At 43.0% G+C, this 15,568-nt stretch overlaps 1 protein-coding gene across 2 annotated transcripts; it reads right to left on the minus strand.

The window, feature by feature from the left end:
• Positions 1-634: 634 nt before the first annotated feature.
• SRP9 (signal recognition particle 9) lies at positions 635-10,745 on the minus strand. Of its 2 annotated transcripts, XM_079697545.1 has the most exons (4): positions 10,594-10,745; positions 5,856-5,924; positions 1,261-1,415; positions 635-648 (listed from the first exon to the last, which is right to left on the minus strand). In XM_079697545.1, the coding sequence occupies exons 1-3, from the start codon at positions 10,663-10,665 to the stop codon at positions 1,296-1,298; spliced, it is 261 nt and encodes an 86-aa protein (XP_079553671.1). In that variant the 5' UTR covers positions 10,666-10,745; the 3' UTR covers positions 635-648; positions 1,261-1,295. The 2 variants fall into 2 exon arrangements, with proteins under 2 accessions (XP_079553671.1, XP_079553670.1); XM_079697544.1 differs by lacking the exon at positions 635-648 and having other exon boundaries at positions 1,021-1,415.
• Positions 10,746-15,568: the final 4,823 nt, after the last annotated feature.

Raw genomic sequence — 15,568 nt, forward strand, 5'->3', positions numbered from 1 at the left:
ACCCTATACTATTTGATGTTACTTTTCTTAATCAAGAAAACAAAATGCCATAGCATACAGCTCAGAGAAAGTCATATAATAAAAGTACCAAGAAGCAAAATAAATAAAAATGTATATATAGCATCATTAGGCTCACTTTAGTCTAAATATAGAATATCCCAGTCAAGAAATAAGTAATTCTTGAGAAGTTAAAAACTTAAAGAGAAACAATATATATTCATGTAATATTTTATTTACTGATCTCTCTGAAACATGCCAAAATTCATATGGCTAATGGAACTTTCCAAGTTAAAACGCTGATCAACACAACAAATTCCTAACAAAAAATATTTTAATGTAAGAATCAACATTATATTTAGGTGGTAAAACTCAGGTTACAAATATAAGATAAATATCAAATAATATCATACTTCTGATTTAATGGAGAACAGTTGTGAGAGTCATGCTTAACACCTTGGTTAAGTAATGAGAGAAATGGTTGAGGTGTCATAGAGGTATGCAAAAATTTAACAGTTCAAATAATCCTTAGCCCTTCTGAGAAAATATAGATGGCAAATATGTGGCAAATATTTCTGTAATATGGTGGTTTCGATCCATTAGTGAGCATTCTGTTCATGCATTTAAAGTAACAGCAGATGTTTCTGAGCACTGAAAATTAGATTCAAAGTTAGTCTTTGCTCAACAAGTTAATGATACTATGAATCCCTTATATTTAAAAATATAGTTTAAATTTGTAAAGTTTAAGGTAAAGCATACTTGTTTTCATAGTTATTTTTAGATATAATTGAGACTACACTACCATATATAATCAGCTATACTGCTGTGCACAGTTAATTCCCGTTACCGTATTTTATATCTGCTGGTCATCAACAGCACAAAATTTATGCTCCAAAAGAAATATATGAATCCAGCAAAATGGTTCCATTTAATTTTTCTTTTAAAGACAGATTAACTAAATGTAAGGAAGAACTGGCTTTTCTGATATCTCATTTTCAAATTACTGATACAAACTTACCAGAGAGTAATTATTTATTTTGCCCAACATCAAACAATCTGCAAAAAGTTTCCAAGATAGAGCCATTCCTTGTTCCATTTCCAAAAATAAATAAAGGCTTTCTAACTGAAAGCATTTACAGTCCTAGCTCTCTAAAGTAAACATTAAAAAACAAAGTACAAAAAATGATCTCTTGGCTTCTGAATAGCCCACTGAGTTAAAGTATTTTCTGTCCCAACACTTTCTCAAATTCAAAAGTTATTTACTTCCTAAGAACATGACAGTCTTCATTTCAAACCATTCAGTCTGTTTCCATGGCAACACTGCGGGATTCCTTGGCCACCATAAGTCGCATTAGTTGACTGTGGAATTTCTCAATCTTCTTTACATCTTGAGCTTGGTCTGTTCTATACACCAAACACTGTCAGAAATTTTAAAAGCACACATTAACTATGTAAAACCAGATTATCAATGACGTAGCAAACATATGCTTGGATAAAATTTTGAGTCTTTTCCTACCACTGTTTTGCTCTACCTCCTCTGGAGGTCATACTAAAGAAATTACATTCCAGTTTCCAAGTCCCCAACAATTACATGCCTTAAGTTTAGTATTTTATAATATTTCAAATGCCACTGCTGTGGTTAAAAAACAAACTGAACTCTATTAGAAGCTTCTCAAAAATGACCAGTTGAATAATGTATTCAAATTCTGCCATGGTCTGATGAGAAGACTTCAAGATTGGAATCAGATATTTTCTCCCTGGGATCTGGTCATAAATGATTGAGTTACAGTGGGAAAAGCATATAAATCCTAGGATCCCTTTCTCTATTTGTGAAGTGGGAGCGGGGAGGGTTAATGATAATTTTTTTAAAATCTGGAATCCCTTGCTTACTGCTGGTCACTACCTAAATCAAACGAGATAAATCTATTCAACCTTGATTTTCTGACATTACTTATAATTTTTAAACCAAACCAAATTCTTCCTTGCTATAAATTCAATTCTTCATTAGACAGATACTTAAGATCTGTTTATCATTGGCCATAAAACCATTTGTTCTAGAATCTTCAAAATTATCAAATTTAAGCTGGCAGTCTTTTTTTCATCTTTTAACACTGATCCATTTTTCTTTAGCCCATCTTAGATTCATGTGAGTTTTAAACAATGGGAACTTCATGATCCTACAGTAATATTCATCAACTTAAGTACTTTGGAGTTCAACCCCATCATGCCCAACTGATCTGAATTCATACAGCCTTTAAATCACTTACTTAAAAAATTTTTATCTACGCATTGTACAAATTTGTCTAACAATTTTGTAAAGCGGCCATAATCATCTCCACCGTTTCAATTTTAGCATATGTTCTGTAGAAGAACAAATACCTTCTCACTACAGTTTAGTGAGAAGAACAAACACCTTCTCACTAAAATACACAGAAAGATTTTAGGTCCACAGAAGACAATATTATAAATCAGTCATGGCGTTGGAAAAAAATGATGCATAAATGCAACTATAAAAAAGACAAAGCGGGGCTTCCCTGGTGGCGCAGTGGTTGAGAGTCCACCTGCCGATGCAGGGGACACGGGTTCGTGCCCTGGTCCGGGAAGATCCCACATGCCGCGGAGCGGCTGGGCCCGTGAGCCATGGCCGCTGAGCCTGCGTGTCCGGAGCCTGTGCTCCGCAACGGGAGAGGCCACAACAGTGAGAGGCCCGCATACCGCAAAAAAAAAAAAAAAAAAAAAAAAGACAAAGCTCCATGATGATAATAATGAAGTCTAAGACGAGTTTTGTGAAGGAATTATTAGCCATTAAAATGAATTACTGAAGTATACAAACTTTTCTTTAAGAGTCATTAGAAAACAAATTTTTATGTTGGAGTTGATTCATATATTTACTGTTTAGGAGGATGGGTTTGATTGTATCTTTGGTCCCTTCTAGACATGGACTAGTTCTCAGCAGTTTTAAGAAAGGGAACAAAAAGTATTTTTCATATTTAGATCTTGTCACAGGAATCATCAATTTTAAATAAAGTTCTTTCCAATACTGCTTACCATGAATCTTAACTATATTTAATCATTACCAGAGGCAAAAAAGTTATCATCTGGAGATAAAGCCTCCTGTACTGAATTCAATTCTGCATTTTCCTCTATTTTTAAAGCAGGATATACCAATTTCTCTTCAGTAGATATATCCATTCACTCTGTGACAATCATAAGTAAAATTTTTCTCAATGTGAATGCTTGAGATTCAAGTATACATTTACTGAATCTACTAAGTGCAGGCACTAGTGCTAGGCACTTCCACACATTTCATTTACACTCCACAACAACCCAACTGGGTAAGGAGACTATCACTGTGGCACTTCATAGACAAGAAAATTAAGGCCCCAAAAGCCAAAATTTTTGGCCTGAACTTTCCCCAGGATGAAATGCTGGTAGATGGCTAAGCTAGGATTCAGATCTCTTGAATCTAGGTTTAGCACAATGCAGCTCAATTTATTCTTCCTTTTTCACATTTTCAGTTACTTCACCAAACTCAACTGGTTCTTGCAAGACATGGTAATCATTAAAAGATCTGACTTCACACAACCTCACAATGGAACCCTGAACACAAATATAGTAAAATATATGACCAAAAAGTCATTTTTAAAGTCACTATTAAATTTTTAAAAGAATTAATCCATTAAAAAAAAAAGTGTTGGGCTTCCCTGGTGGCGCAGTGGTTGAGAGTCCGCCTGCCGATGCAGGGGACATAGGTTCGTGCCCCGGTCTGGGAAGATCCCACATGCCGCGGAGCGGCTGGGCCCGTGAGCCATGGCCACTGAGCCATGGCCACTGAGCCTGCGCATCCGGAGCCTGTGCTCTGCAACGGGAGAGGCCACAACAGTGAGAGGCCCGCGTACCGCAAAAAAACAAAATAAAATAAAATAAAAATTTAAAAAAAGTGTTTGCTAAGTACCCTCTGGGTCAGGACACCATGCTAGTCACTACAAATACTGGTAAGAATATTACTGATCTATCTTTATTTTGAAGCTCACAATCTATTAAAAGTCGAATGTGATAAGACAATTGTGAAACAGCACAAAAAGAGGCAGAAATAAAAGTAAGAGATGAAGCAATCCTTTTGAGCTGGGTTTTGAAAGATAAGCAGCAGGCTTGTCACACTGGGGCAGGGGTGGGATTCAATATTGCAGAGATGGAAACAGACTGTTCAAAAGCTCAGAGGCCTAAGACAGCATGGCATATAAAAGGAGCCCTTAAGTAACATTGAAAAGACGAAGATTAGACAGGATATGAGGGTGGAATTTACATTATGAGTGATAAGAAGCCACTAAAGATTTTTTTTTTGGCCACTAAAGATTTTTAAGCAGGGTAGTAACAACCAAATTTGCATTTTTAGAAATCACTCCAGCAGGGCACCACAGGACGACTAAAGGATGAACTGGAAGCAGGGACACAGTTAGAGCCTATTCTACTAGTCCAGGTGAGTGACGTTGAGTCCTTAAAGTTAAGAGGTTAGCAGTCAAGATGGAGAGTTCATGGCAGAAAATGAGACGAGGGAGCTTGAACCAATAATTCACAAATGCCCAGCAAAATGTATGGAACTTATCGGAGGATCAAAATACAAGTTTTTCAAATGAAGGAATAGTTAACGTGAGAATGAGGGCAAGGAAGGGACCAAAGATGATCCCCAGGTTTCTGAGCAGGTAGACGACAGTGCAACTAACAGAGAAAAAACAGGAAGAGCCAGTTTGGTAAGAGATGATGAGTTCCATTCTAGACAGGCTAATGTTAACGAGTAGAGGAGGCAGGATGCTCAACTTAGAGCTAGTCAGGAAGCCGAAAGAAAAATGTGAGCTAAAGGTACAAAACTGGAAACAGACAGATACAGGCAGTACTGGACTTAATGGGTTGGTCCAGAAGTGGTATGGAAAGATCAAGAACAGAATCCTGGAGAAACCAATATTTATGGGGGCACATCAGTGAAATAATTAGCAAAGAAGAATGAAACAGAAAATGAAAAACAAGATAAAATGGAGCACAGATGCCAAAATAATAATTTCTAAAAGAAGTGGTTTTCTCAGAAGCAGCCAGGAGGTCACATAAAATATGAACTGCTGAGACTACTGGGTTTGACACAAAGGGGCTGCTGCTGAGCTCTCACCAAGAGCAGTCTGAGTGGAAGACTTCATGCAGAAACCAGATGGCAGGGGGGTAAGGAATGAATGGGGTGTGAGGAACAGACAAGAGTGAGCAGACAGGGAAGGTCAGAAATATAATTATAGAGCCTATAACTTGTGTTCAAATACCATTATTTACTTCTCACACATGTATAAAGAAACCTTTACCCCTCATAGCCACTTTTGGTCTCGACGTTCCTCTTGCTTAGGGTCCGAAGAGAGCAGTTATTAAAGTACACTTAACATACTGCATTAATGAAGCAAGTTGAATTACCTTTCCAAGTGCCTATAAAAATAGCTTCCAGGGGCTTCCCTGGTGGCGCAGTGGTTGAGAGTCTGCCTGCCGATGCAGGGGACACGGGTTCGTGCCCCGGTCTGGGAGGATCCCGCATGCCGCGGAGCGGCTGGGCCTGTGAGCCATGGCCGCTGAGCCTGCGCGTCCGGAGCCTGTGCTCCGCAACGGGAGAGGCCACAACAGCGAGAGGCCCGCATACCGCAAAAAAAAAAAAAAAAAAAAAAAAAAAAAAAAATAGCTTCCAGACCAAGGTTCTTGACTTGGGAATGAAATGTGAAATAAGCATCCTAATGGGTGACCTGCATAAATTCTATGTAAATAACTTCAAACAAATGATTAACTCAAACAAATCTGAAAGTATGCAACAAATAAAAATGTATACTTACAACTAAATCATCTGTTACTTTAATACACAAACTCCCATCAGAATGCCTATATTTGAGAACCACACGTGCCTGAAATAAAAATACATATTTAGAAACAGTGAAGTCAGAAGACATTTCTCATAAATAATTTAGTCTTCAGGCGGGTTTTAGAATTCATAGCCAAAACATCTAAAGGCACCTTTACTGTAAACTTATTATTGAAATGCAGGAAAACAGCATTTTGTTCATTTCTATTGCTGCAATTTTTTTAAGACTTAAAATAGTCAGGTAGGGCTTCCCTGGTGGCGCAGTGGTTGGGAGTCCGCCTGCCGATGCAGGGGACGCGAGTTCGTGCCCCGGTCCGGGAGGATCCCACGTGCCGCGGAGCGGCTGGGCCCGTGAGCCATGGCCGCTGAGCCTGCGCGTGCGGAGACTGTGCTCCGCAACGGGAGAGGCCACAGCAGTGAGCGGCCCGTGTACCAAAAAAAAAAAAAAAGTCAGGTATTTTATTTTCAGCCACTTTGAAGAGATGTACTGAAAATTCCCAAGACACATACATATTCAGAGAGCCTGTGAGACTCTTAAGGTGGTTTGGCATATCTTGCCAGTAAGAATAACATACTGAGGGGGTATTCACAGCTTGCCACCTCAAAGTATACCACTTAGGCATAAGGAATGTTTTGAGCTGAAGGCGATTAGCTCTCTGCCCTTTCTGGCCAAAAGCAGGACATAAATTAACCTTTGTAAAGGTGACATAAGTTTCCAATTGTAAAGGTGTTTCCCTCTCCCTGGGAAAAGAGAACAAGGTTTGTTCCCTAACAAACCTTACTAAACAACTCTTATTTCCCATACATTTCCTAGTCACCTTCTCACAACTTACCCCCTCCCAGAAGCCCCAAACCTCTTTTCCTTTGTCCAGCCTCTTTCCCACCCTTTGTTAAGATGGCATATAGGTCCCAAATTCCTCAGGTCACATTTCTTTGTGAACTTCTGTGCGATGTATGTTTCTACCTGTTAATTTGCAGAGCCCCAGTCATAACACCTAAGAGAGTAAAGGAGAAAGTTTTTTGTCCCCTACAATACCAACACACCTAGCCACAGAGGAATGACAGGAAAAGAAGGGGGAAAAAATAGCAGAAATGGCTAGTTCAGTTCAAATCCATTCCCCAGGAAAAGAGCCCTGCAGTCGCAGTTCATACTTTCCATGTTCCCATGGCTCTCAGGAGGTGGACTCAGGCTAAGTTACTCAGCAAAATCACATCTTTATCATGATGGCACAACATGATGTCTCCATCAACAACCTTCTAAATCCAGAATAACTCCTATATTGAGTGCCATGCTACACAGCACTTTTTGTTGTTTGGTATTCTACAGTTAGGAAGTCAAGAAAATGATTTAGGTATTACGATATTCCAATAAAAGAAGACATCTCCCAATAGAGTTTACAACTTCCATGAACATTATTTTTACTACTTTAAATGATGGATTCACAAGTGTACTGCAGCAGAGTCAAGTTTCTTGTTAACCAAAATAAATAACTATTGTTTAATTTTAGCTAGCTGTTTTAAAAAGTGCTAAGTATCTATAAGCCAAAACAGGAACATAATTTTAAAATGGTTACAATGTAGCACAGGACCCTCAGGACAATTCTGGAAACTAGATAAAAGGGGCTATTAGAGCTTTTCCTACAGCTTTTCCCATTATGCTCTCTGCTCTCCTGGGATTGCAAAAAAAAATGTCATACCACCCTGAGATTTGTCTTGGTGAGGGAGGAAAGGGAACGCACCAAGCACTTGAGTAGGTATAAATAATGACAACTAGGTTAGGTACCTTTAGACTAACTGATTCTATTTATTGAGCTATTAAATTCAGTTTCACGTATTTAAAAAAATTCAGTCCTCCAGAAACAAAAGGAAACTGAACCTAAAAAATATTCTAAGCATGACAACTACGTAAAGTTTTAGCTCTCACTTAAAAGAATTCTCACTGGGGCTTCCCTGGTGGCGCAGTGGTTGAGAGTCCACCTGCCGATGCAGGGGACACGGGTTCGTGCCCCGGTCCGGGAAGATCCCACATGCCGCGGAGCGGCTGGGCCCGTGAGCCATGGCCGCTGAGCCTGTGCGTCCGGAGCCTGTGCTCCGCAAGGGGAGAGGCCACAAAGTGAGAGGCCCACGTACCGCAAAAAAAAAAAAAAAAAAGAAAAAAGAATACTCACTGGCGAGTAGGAGAAATGAGAGTTAAAAGGTCTGTGGTACTATAAGAGAGTCCATTTTGTAACTTAGGGAGCGCCTAAGTTACCATGTCAGATGCCACTAAGAGAGAAAAAGAAATCAAGGTTCTTGCTTTCTTAGGAACTCTGAACTCAACCAAGCAAAATAATCAAAACATAAGACAACATAAATTAAGCCCTATAAAGGCATATACAGGTAAAATGTTAAAAGAGAACACAAGTAATTTAGATTGGGAGAAGGGGAAGTGTAAAAAGGTTTTATGAAGATGGCTTCAGAAATGCTTTTTTTTCTCTTTTTAGGGAAGAAGTTAGGAGAAAAGCTGAAGCGGCAGTCTGAAGATATGATGCATTATGTAGCTTCATGAGACTAGGGCTGAGGATAGTGGAAATGGTGGAAGACAAAGCCAGCAAGATTGGAGAGAGGGTCAGAATGGGGACTGGGAGTCCGGATGTCTACCAGCAGTCAATGAAGAACCAGTTTTAAAGCAGGAAACTGAGAATTCAATTTTTGTGTTTTAGAGAGCTGTGGTATGAGAGTGAAGAAGGGATTTTAAAAACAGGCAGACTGTGCATTACATGGTCCAGAAATAATGCCATCTTCAGTTAGAGCGGATGCAACAGAGAATGGTAAAAGGTGATGGATGTAATCAACAGGGAGAGAAGACAGAATTCCGTAAAACAGATCCCAAAGAGTTCTGACAAAATTTCTTTTCTTTTTTAGTCCCAGCAGTATGGACCGGTAGAAATAGCATGAACACGGGGTTTAGAGATGTGGGTTCAAATTTTAGCTTCATTTCTTAGAGACTAAGCAAATCATTTAACGTATCTAAGATTGTTTATTCATCTACCTCAAGGGGCTGTCTTAATTGTCCACATAAATTACACAAATATATATATGTCTGTCACATACAAGGTACTCAATATAACTGTCAGTCTCTCCCCACTCATCCCCTGACCTTCCAATCAAAAAAATCACTAGTTTTTAACTAGTGCAAGGCTATCATAAGAAGGCACAAGTTTTTAGGCCACTGGAATTTTCTGATTGGGGAAAGAGCTCAAAGATTCTCACTCTCTTGCCTATACTAGACATGTCTTGTTCACAGCAATGTTCTATAATTACCATTTTCTTTTCATTTTCCCTATGACCACATTCTTAAAATATGATTACTCTTGATGTAAATTTGTATATTCTTTACTATCTTTTCAAATATTTTTAGTTTACACTGTGGGTACTTCTGGACAAAAATCCTGTATTGTCCACATGGTGTACTACTTAAAGAAACAGATGGCCCTACAAACAAAATCTACCAAATGGAGGAGCCAGAAATTGTGTCATAAACAAAGTACTCAATTTCAAAAATATCTAACTCATTTCATAATTTGTTATTATTACATCTTTGTATTGCAAAGAATGAAACTAAGAATGTTTTACAGCTTCTTGTTACTTATCTAGTAGATATCTTGTTACTTATCTACTATCTAAAAAGCTAGCAGGATTTTTTTTTTTTTCTGGCTGCATTGGGTCTTCATTGTGGTGTGTGGGCTTCTCATTGCGGTGGCTTCTCATGTTGCGAAGCAGGGCTCTGGGCACGCGGGCTTCAGTAGTTGCAGTACGTGGGCTCAGTAGTTGCAGTACGTGGGCTCAGTAGTTGTGGCTCAGGGGCTTAGTTGCTCCTCGGCATGTGGGATCTTCCCGGACCAGGGATGGAACCCGTGTCCCCTTCACTGGCAGGTAGATTCTTAATCACTGTGCCACCGGGGAAGTCCCGCTAGCAAAATTTCTAATTAACAGGGAGCTGCTTCAAATATTATTTAGATGACAATAAAATAAATAAAAACCTGAAAGGAAGAAAAGTCAAGACCCAAATGCTATATCCTCATCCTTGTGACTTCTTTGCTTTTTAATAATAAGCTAACCTCTGACACTCACTTATTATAATTTTTGTGGGGGCCATGAATGAATTACAGGGATCCATGGGCCCTCTAAAATTGTTTACAAACTTCTACGTACAAATGGATTTTTCTGAGAAAAGGGTGCAAGCATCTCACGTTCTCAAAAAGGCACTGACCTCCAAAAGATTAAGAACCACTACGCTAATGGCTGTAGATGCCTCCAAACTGGGGTCTTTCCAAAATTTCTCTGCGGTGGCAGAAAAACATAACCGTTTTATCTTACACGAGGTAGTACGGGACAAGGGCACCAAAACAGCTGAGGGACAGAGGCCGAAACTGCAGCGGGAGGAGCCCTGCCCTTAGAGACACGTAAACCAACGACAGCCATAAGCGATGTTCAGGGATTGGGGGCGGAGGAAGGCTACCTAAGGGCCCTGAAATGACCCCGATCTTGCCCGTTTCAGGGCTTCATCGGGCCGTTAATAAGGGAGGAACAAGCGGACTTGGCGGGGTCCGTCTCTCCTCACTCACAGAACCTACTAGGATGCTGGAGAAGCTTCTGAGGCTGAGCGGACGGCAGAGAAGTTATCCTGACCGGGGGCTGGGACAGAGGAACTGGCCCCTCCAGTGATTTACCTTCATAGGGTCTGCGAGGTAGAGCTTCTCCGCTGCGCGACTGAACTCCTCCCAGGTCTGGTACTGCGGCATCGTGGGCCCACGGCAGGACAGGAGAGGGAGGCAAAGTTACGGACCTGAGGCGACGCGACGCAGCCTACCTATTTCTCGCAGCCACCTCCTGCTGCCGAGACCCAGCCGCTCAACGATGGTGGCGCCTCTTCGCACCAACGCCTCGTTCCATTGGACGGCCCGGACCGCCCTCGCCCAATGGGAAGGAGGGATGTTGCCAAGTAGGAGGTGGAGCCCCGAGCGTGTGGCTCTGGGAGCTGGTCCAGAGAAGTGGAGAGCGGGGAAACGATGGAGGTTGCCACAGCGCCCCCTATAGGACTGGAGGAGGATCTGTCCCTCTGTTCTTTGGGCTGGACTCCAATGGTAAAGCCCAGGTTTCTTCAGCAAACATTGAGCGGCTTAGTGATAAGTGCTGGAGCTACAAGAATGGAGACATTAGGGTCCAGCTGTTACACCTACAGTTTAGTAAAAGAGAGAGGAGACATAAACACAAGAATGCAACCGAGGGCTTCCCTGGTGGCGCAGTGGTTGGGAGTCCGCCTGCCGATGCAGGGGACATAGGTTCGTGCCCCGGTCTGGGAAGATCCCACATGCCGCGGAGCGGCTGGGCCCGTGAGCCATGGCCGCTGAGCCTGTGCGTCTGGAGCCTGTGCTCCGCAACGGGAGAGGCCACAACAGTGAGAGGCCCGTGCACAGCAAAAAAAAAAAAAGATTTCAGGGAAGGGCTTCCCTGGTGGCGCAGTGGCTGAGAGTCCACCTGCCGATGCAGGGGACGTGGGTTCGTGCCCCGGTCCGGGAGGATCCCACGTGCTGCGGAGTGGCTGGGCCCGTGAGCCATGGCCGCTGGGCCTACGTGTCCAGAGCCTGTGCTCCGCAGCGGGAGAGGCCACAACAGTGAGAGGCCCGTGTACCGAAAAAAAAAAAAAAAGATTTCAGGGGAAACATGAGGGGGAGGACTAAAGGCAAAGATGTATGAAAACAGGAGAAGATTCACCATTGCCTTTGAGGTGGTGGGGAAGGAGGGTAAGGTGGGTAAGGATATAGGTGAATATGTAGATACGAGGACAAGAAGGTAAACTTTCTTTGCCACCTGAGAGGCAAGGCCATCTTCTAAGATAGGAGGGCAAGAGTGGGTTTGGAGCCTTGAGAAGAATTAGAAAATCCCTTGTGCGAAATGAGTAAGGAAGCACACCAGAAACTTTAAAAGAAATATGTCAGACAGAGTTGAAGGCCCAGCTGAAACTGTAGATCATACCCTGGGAATTGCCCCAATCTGCACATCTGCCCCAGTCTGGATGGTCTCCAGCACCATCCAGAAGCTTGGGTCTTAGAATGGAAAAGGCAGATAGTAGGGACTTGCAGGGTATGCAAGGCAGAAGGACAAGGGGACAAAAATGTTGAAGGTACAGGCAAGAGAGCAGTTGAAGTGATAAATCATGGGATAATTAATTGGGTCAAAAGAGAGCATTTAAGGGACCAGGTCTCTAGGAAATCTGCAGGTAATATAATAGGAAAGAGGAACTGAAGTTATGGTCAGATGAGATATTGGGGTTTAACATTTTGGAGGAGAATGGTTCCTGGGTTGTCCATACTAGGATCAAAGTCACATATGAGTGAGAAAGGGGATAGGATGAAGGAGAAGGCTGTGAGCCAGCGGCCCAAATCCTCAATTAATGAGAACGGGGTTGGGGGAGCCATAAAGAACGAGGTAGAGAGGGCAGAGTCAGAAATAATGACCCTCTGGGAGGAGGGGTTTTTGCCTGAAGGTGAAAACAAGGGGAGTGAAGACAATGCCAACTTTGCCTTCATCACAATGAGGAACGTAAGAGATCAATTCAATTCAGCAAAACATATATCAAGTGCCCACCCTGGGCAAGCACCAGGAGCTGTGCTAGGCACTGGAGACCCGGCAGTGAACAAGAAAGACCTCGTCCCTGCCTCATCGAGATCACAGCTTAGAAGGCAGGGTGACAGTAAAGAAGTGATTTCCATTGTCAGGGTTCCCATGATGACTTGCAGTACCCCCCGAGCTTAGCCCAGCCCAGCCCCTAAAGAGAGAGAGAAATCAAGGTGAGGAAGAAGGTAGAGGCCCTTCTTCATTCAAATGTTTCCAGCCACACTTGGGTGCGTTCTTTAAAGTAGGTTATTCCTTCCAGCTGTGGAGAAATAGCTTCCGAAGGGCTATCAAAGGGTGTCCTTTATAAATTGCTCACCCTTGCATGTCAGAAAAGAAAAATTCCTTTCATTCCCACTCAGGAAGAGCAGGGCCTCTGCACCCTTCGTGGTTATCCTTTTGGCTTCATCTTCACACACGTATCTCATTTGAGCACTAAAACAACCCTGTGAGGGTGGTCCACGAGCCCTTATCATAATTCTGAAAATCAGAAAAGCTCTGAAAAACAGAAGTATCTTGATATCTTGGTGGAAAACTTGACCTGACCTCTCATAAGGCTATTTGTAGTCTTTATTTGTCCAAGTTGGTGTACTTGATTATAGGGTGGAGCCTAGGCTCTGCTGGAGGTATTATGTAATATATGGCATGTGTACCATAGTACCTTTCTAGAATCCAGCAAGCTGTGAATTCCGAAAGATACGTGGCTCCAAGGATTTTGGATAAGGGATTATGGACCTGTGCGACTCTCCTTTACAAGTGATGAAGAAACCAAGTCTGAGAAATAAATTATACTAAACAGATTGGCACTGGACTTTGCTCTCCATCGTTCAGCAACTGGCAAGCTAGCAGATGTTAATAACAACGGGAAGTGGTATGATTAATTTTGATTTTTAGAACATGTCTCTAGTGGCAGTAGGGAAGCTCGATGGGTGGAGCCCAGCCTGGGTGCAAGGTCAAAACCAAAAGCCTTTGTTTTTTCGCCTGCGTTGGTTGCCTCCTGTGATTGTTTTCTTGTCCTTGCCTCCCATTCAATTCCATTCCCACTACAGTGTCTTCCACTCTGTCCCCACCACACCCCTCAACTGAAGTTGCTTTCACGAGGTCACCAACTGCTCTCAGGGTCACTAGTGACCTTCAGATTTCCCAATCCAGCAGACAGCTCTCAATCGGTTTTTTTGTTTGTTTTTTTTTTGCGGTACGCGGGCCTCTCACTGTTGTGGCCTCTCCCGTTGCGGAGCACAGGCTCCAAATGCGCAGGCCCACCAGCCATGGCTCACGGGGCCCAGCCGCTCCGCAGCATGTGGGATCTTCCCGGACTGGGGCACGAACCCGTGTCCCCTGCATCGGCAGGCGGACTCTCAACCACTGCGCCACCAGGGAAGCCCCTCAATCTTTTCTTGACCAGATTATTCAGCTGCGTCTGAGGCCATGGACCACCCCTTAATCCTTACAATTTCCCAGCTGCTTGGCTTTTTTTTTTTTGCGGTATGCGGGCCTCTCATTGTTGTGGCCTCTCCCGTTGCGGAGCACAGGCTCCGGATGCGCAGGCTCAGCGGCCATGGCTCACGGGCCCAGCCGCTCCGCGGCATGTGGGATCTTCCCAGACTGGGGCACGAACCTATGTCCCCTGAATCAGCAGGCGGACTCTCAACCACTGCGCCACCAGGGAAGCCCCTGCTTGGCTTTTTTGACTCCATCCTTCCTTGCTCCTCCTTCGACCTTTCTGGCTTTTCCCACTCTGGCTCTGTCTTAGCCTCCTGTGCCCTTTTGGCCCTTCAGCACTTCAGCACTGGGCCCCAAGATACCAGACTTTGATTGCACTCTCTGTAGTTCTTTCTGTAGTTCTTTGGGTTTTCACTTCCACCTCCATGCTGCTCAGTCCAGACTTCTTCCCTGAGCTTCAGATTCATATATCCAAAAGCCTGCCAGACCCCGGGGCTAACCCCGGAGTTTAATTTTGGGAGATGAAAACAATTTTTCAGCAAATTGAAGCAATTTATAAGCCATAAATGTGATGCCTCCTTTTAAACTTATTTTACTATTGCCATTTGGCAAATTATTAGCCATTCATATACTATATTTGACTGCCAGGAATTCAATACCTATGTATTGCAGAACTTTCAAGGGCCAGTGATTGTGTTGGGCAAAATATTTATAAGCTAGTGAGGTCAGGGGCAGAGATAATAAGGCAAATTCACAAATACCTACAATTAAAGACAGAAAATGTGTCACGGTACAGCAGAGAGCAGTCCATTCCACAAGATTTGGCGATACGTGTGTTGACTCTCCTGTTTCTCTCTCTTTCCCCTAAGGAGGAAGGTCTGTTGTTGTTTTTAAGTTAGAAATGACTGATTGTTTTCAAATTCTGTCCTTGGAGCTTTTTGTTCTCCTCGGTTGTCTTCTAAAAACTGTCAGCACCATAGTGGTTGTAGACTACGAATAGGAGTACGGTCTTAAGTGGCTTCTTACTTAACAATCATAATGACAGTCCACAGTGCTGCTGGCATGCCAGGAACTGCGCGTTACTATGTTGATTTTCATGCAATAAGCATTTTTGGAACCCACGATACACCGGAGTCAAAGAAGCCGCTGTTCCTCTTGTGCCTTCCCAGGTCTCATGGATTCAAGGCAGAGCAGTCAGAGTGTAACAAACCTGGTAAGAGAAGGCAACTGAGAAACCGGTTTGCCCAGGAGTTGCATCCAGAATGGGGAGGGAAGGAAACCTGAGGACATCCTGACGCAGCTGCAGGTCGGGGGCAGCTTCGGCCCAGTGTCCGGCGGAGGGCAGTGGTGTGCAGGCGGTCACGCAGAGACGGGTCCCTGACTGCTGACTTCAGCCTTTTCATGGTCCCCATGCAGCACATACCCCTAGTTTAGCTGAGGAGGTTATTGGTGCGCTTTGTTACCTTTTGCTCAATCTCAACTTTTCCTTTCCAGAGAAAGCCTCAGCTCTTACTTAATTGCCAGGAACTTCCAACCCAGTTTAATTCATTCATTACTTATTGAGCACCTCTTCCCTGTCAGTCACCC

The sequence above is a fragment of the Hyperoodon ampullatus genome (assembly GCF_949752795.1).
Source record: "Hyperoodon ampullatus genome assembly, chromosome: 2".
Classification (NCBI taxonomy): domain Eukaryota; kingdom Metazoa; phylum Chordata; class Mammalia; order Artiodactyla; family Ziphiidae; genus Hyperoodon; species Hyperoodon ampullatus.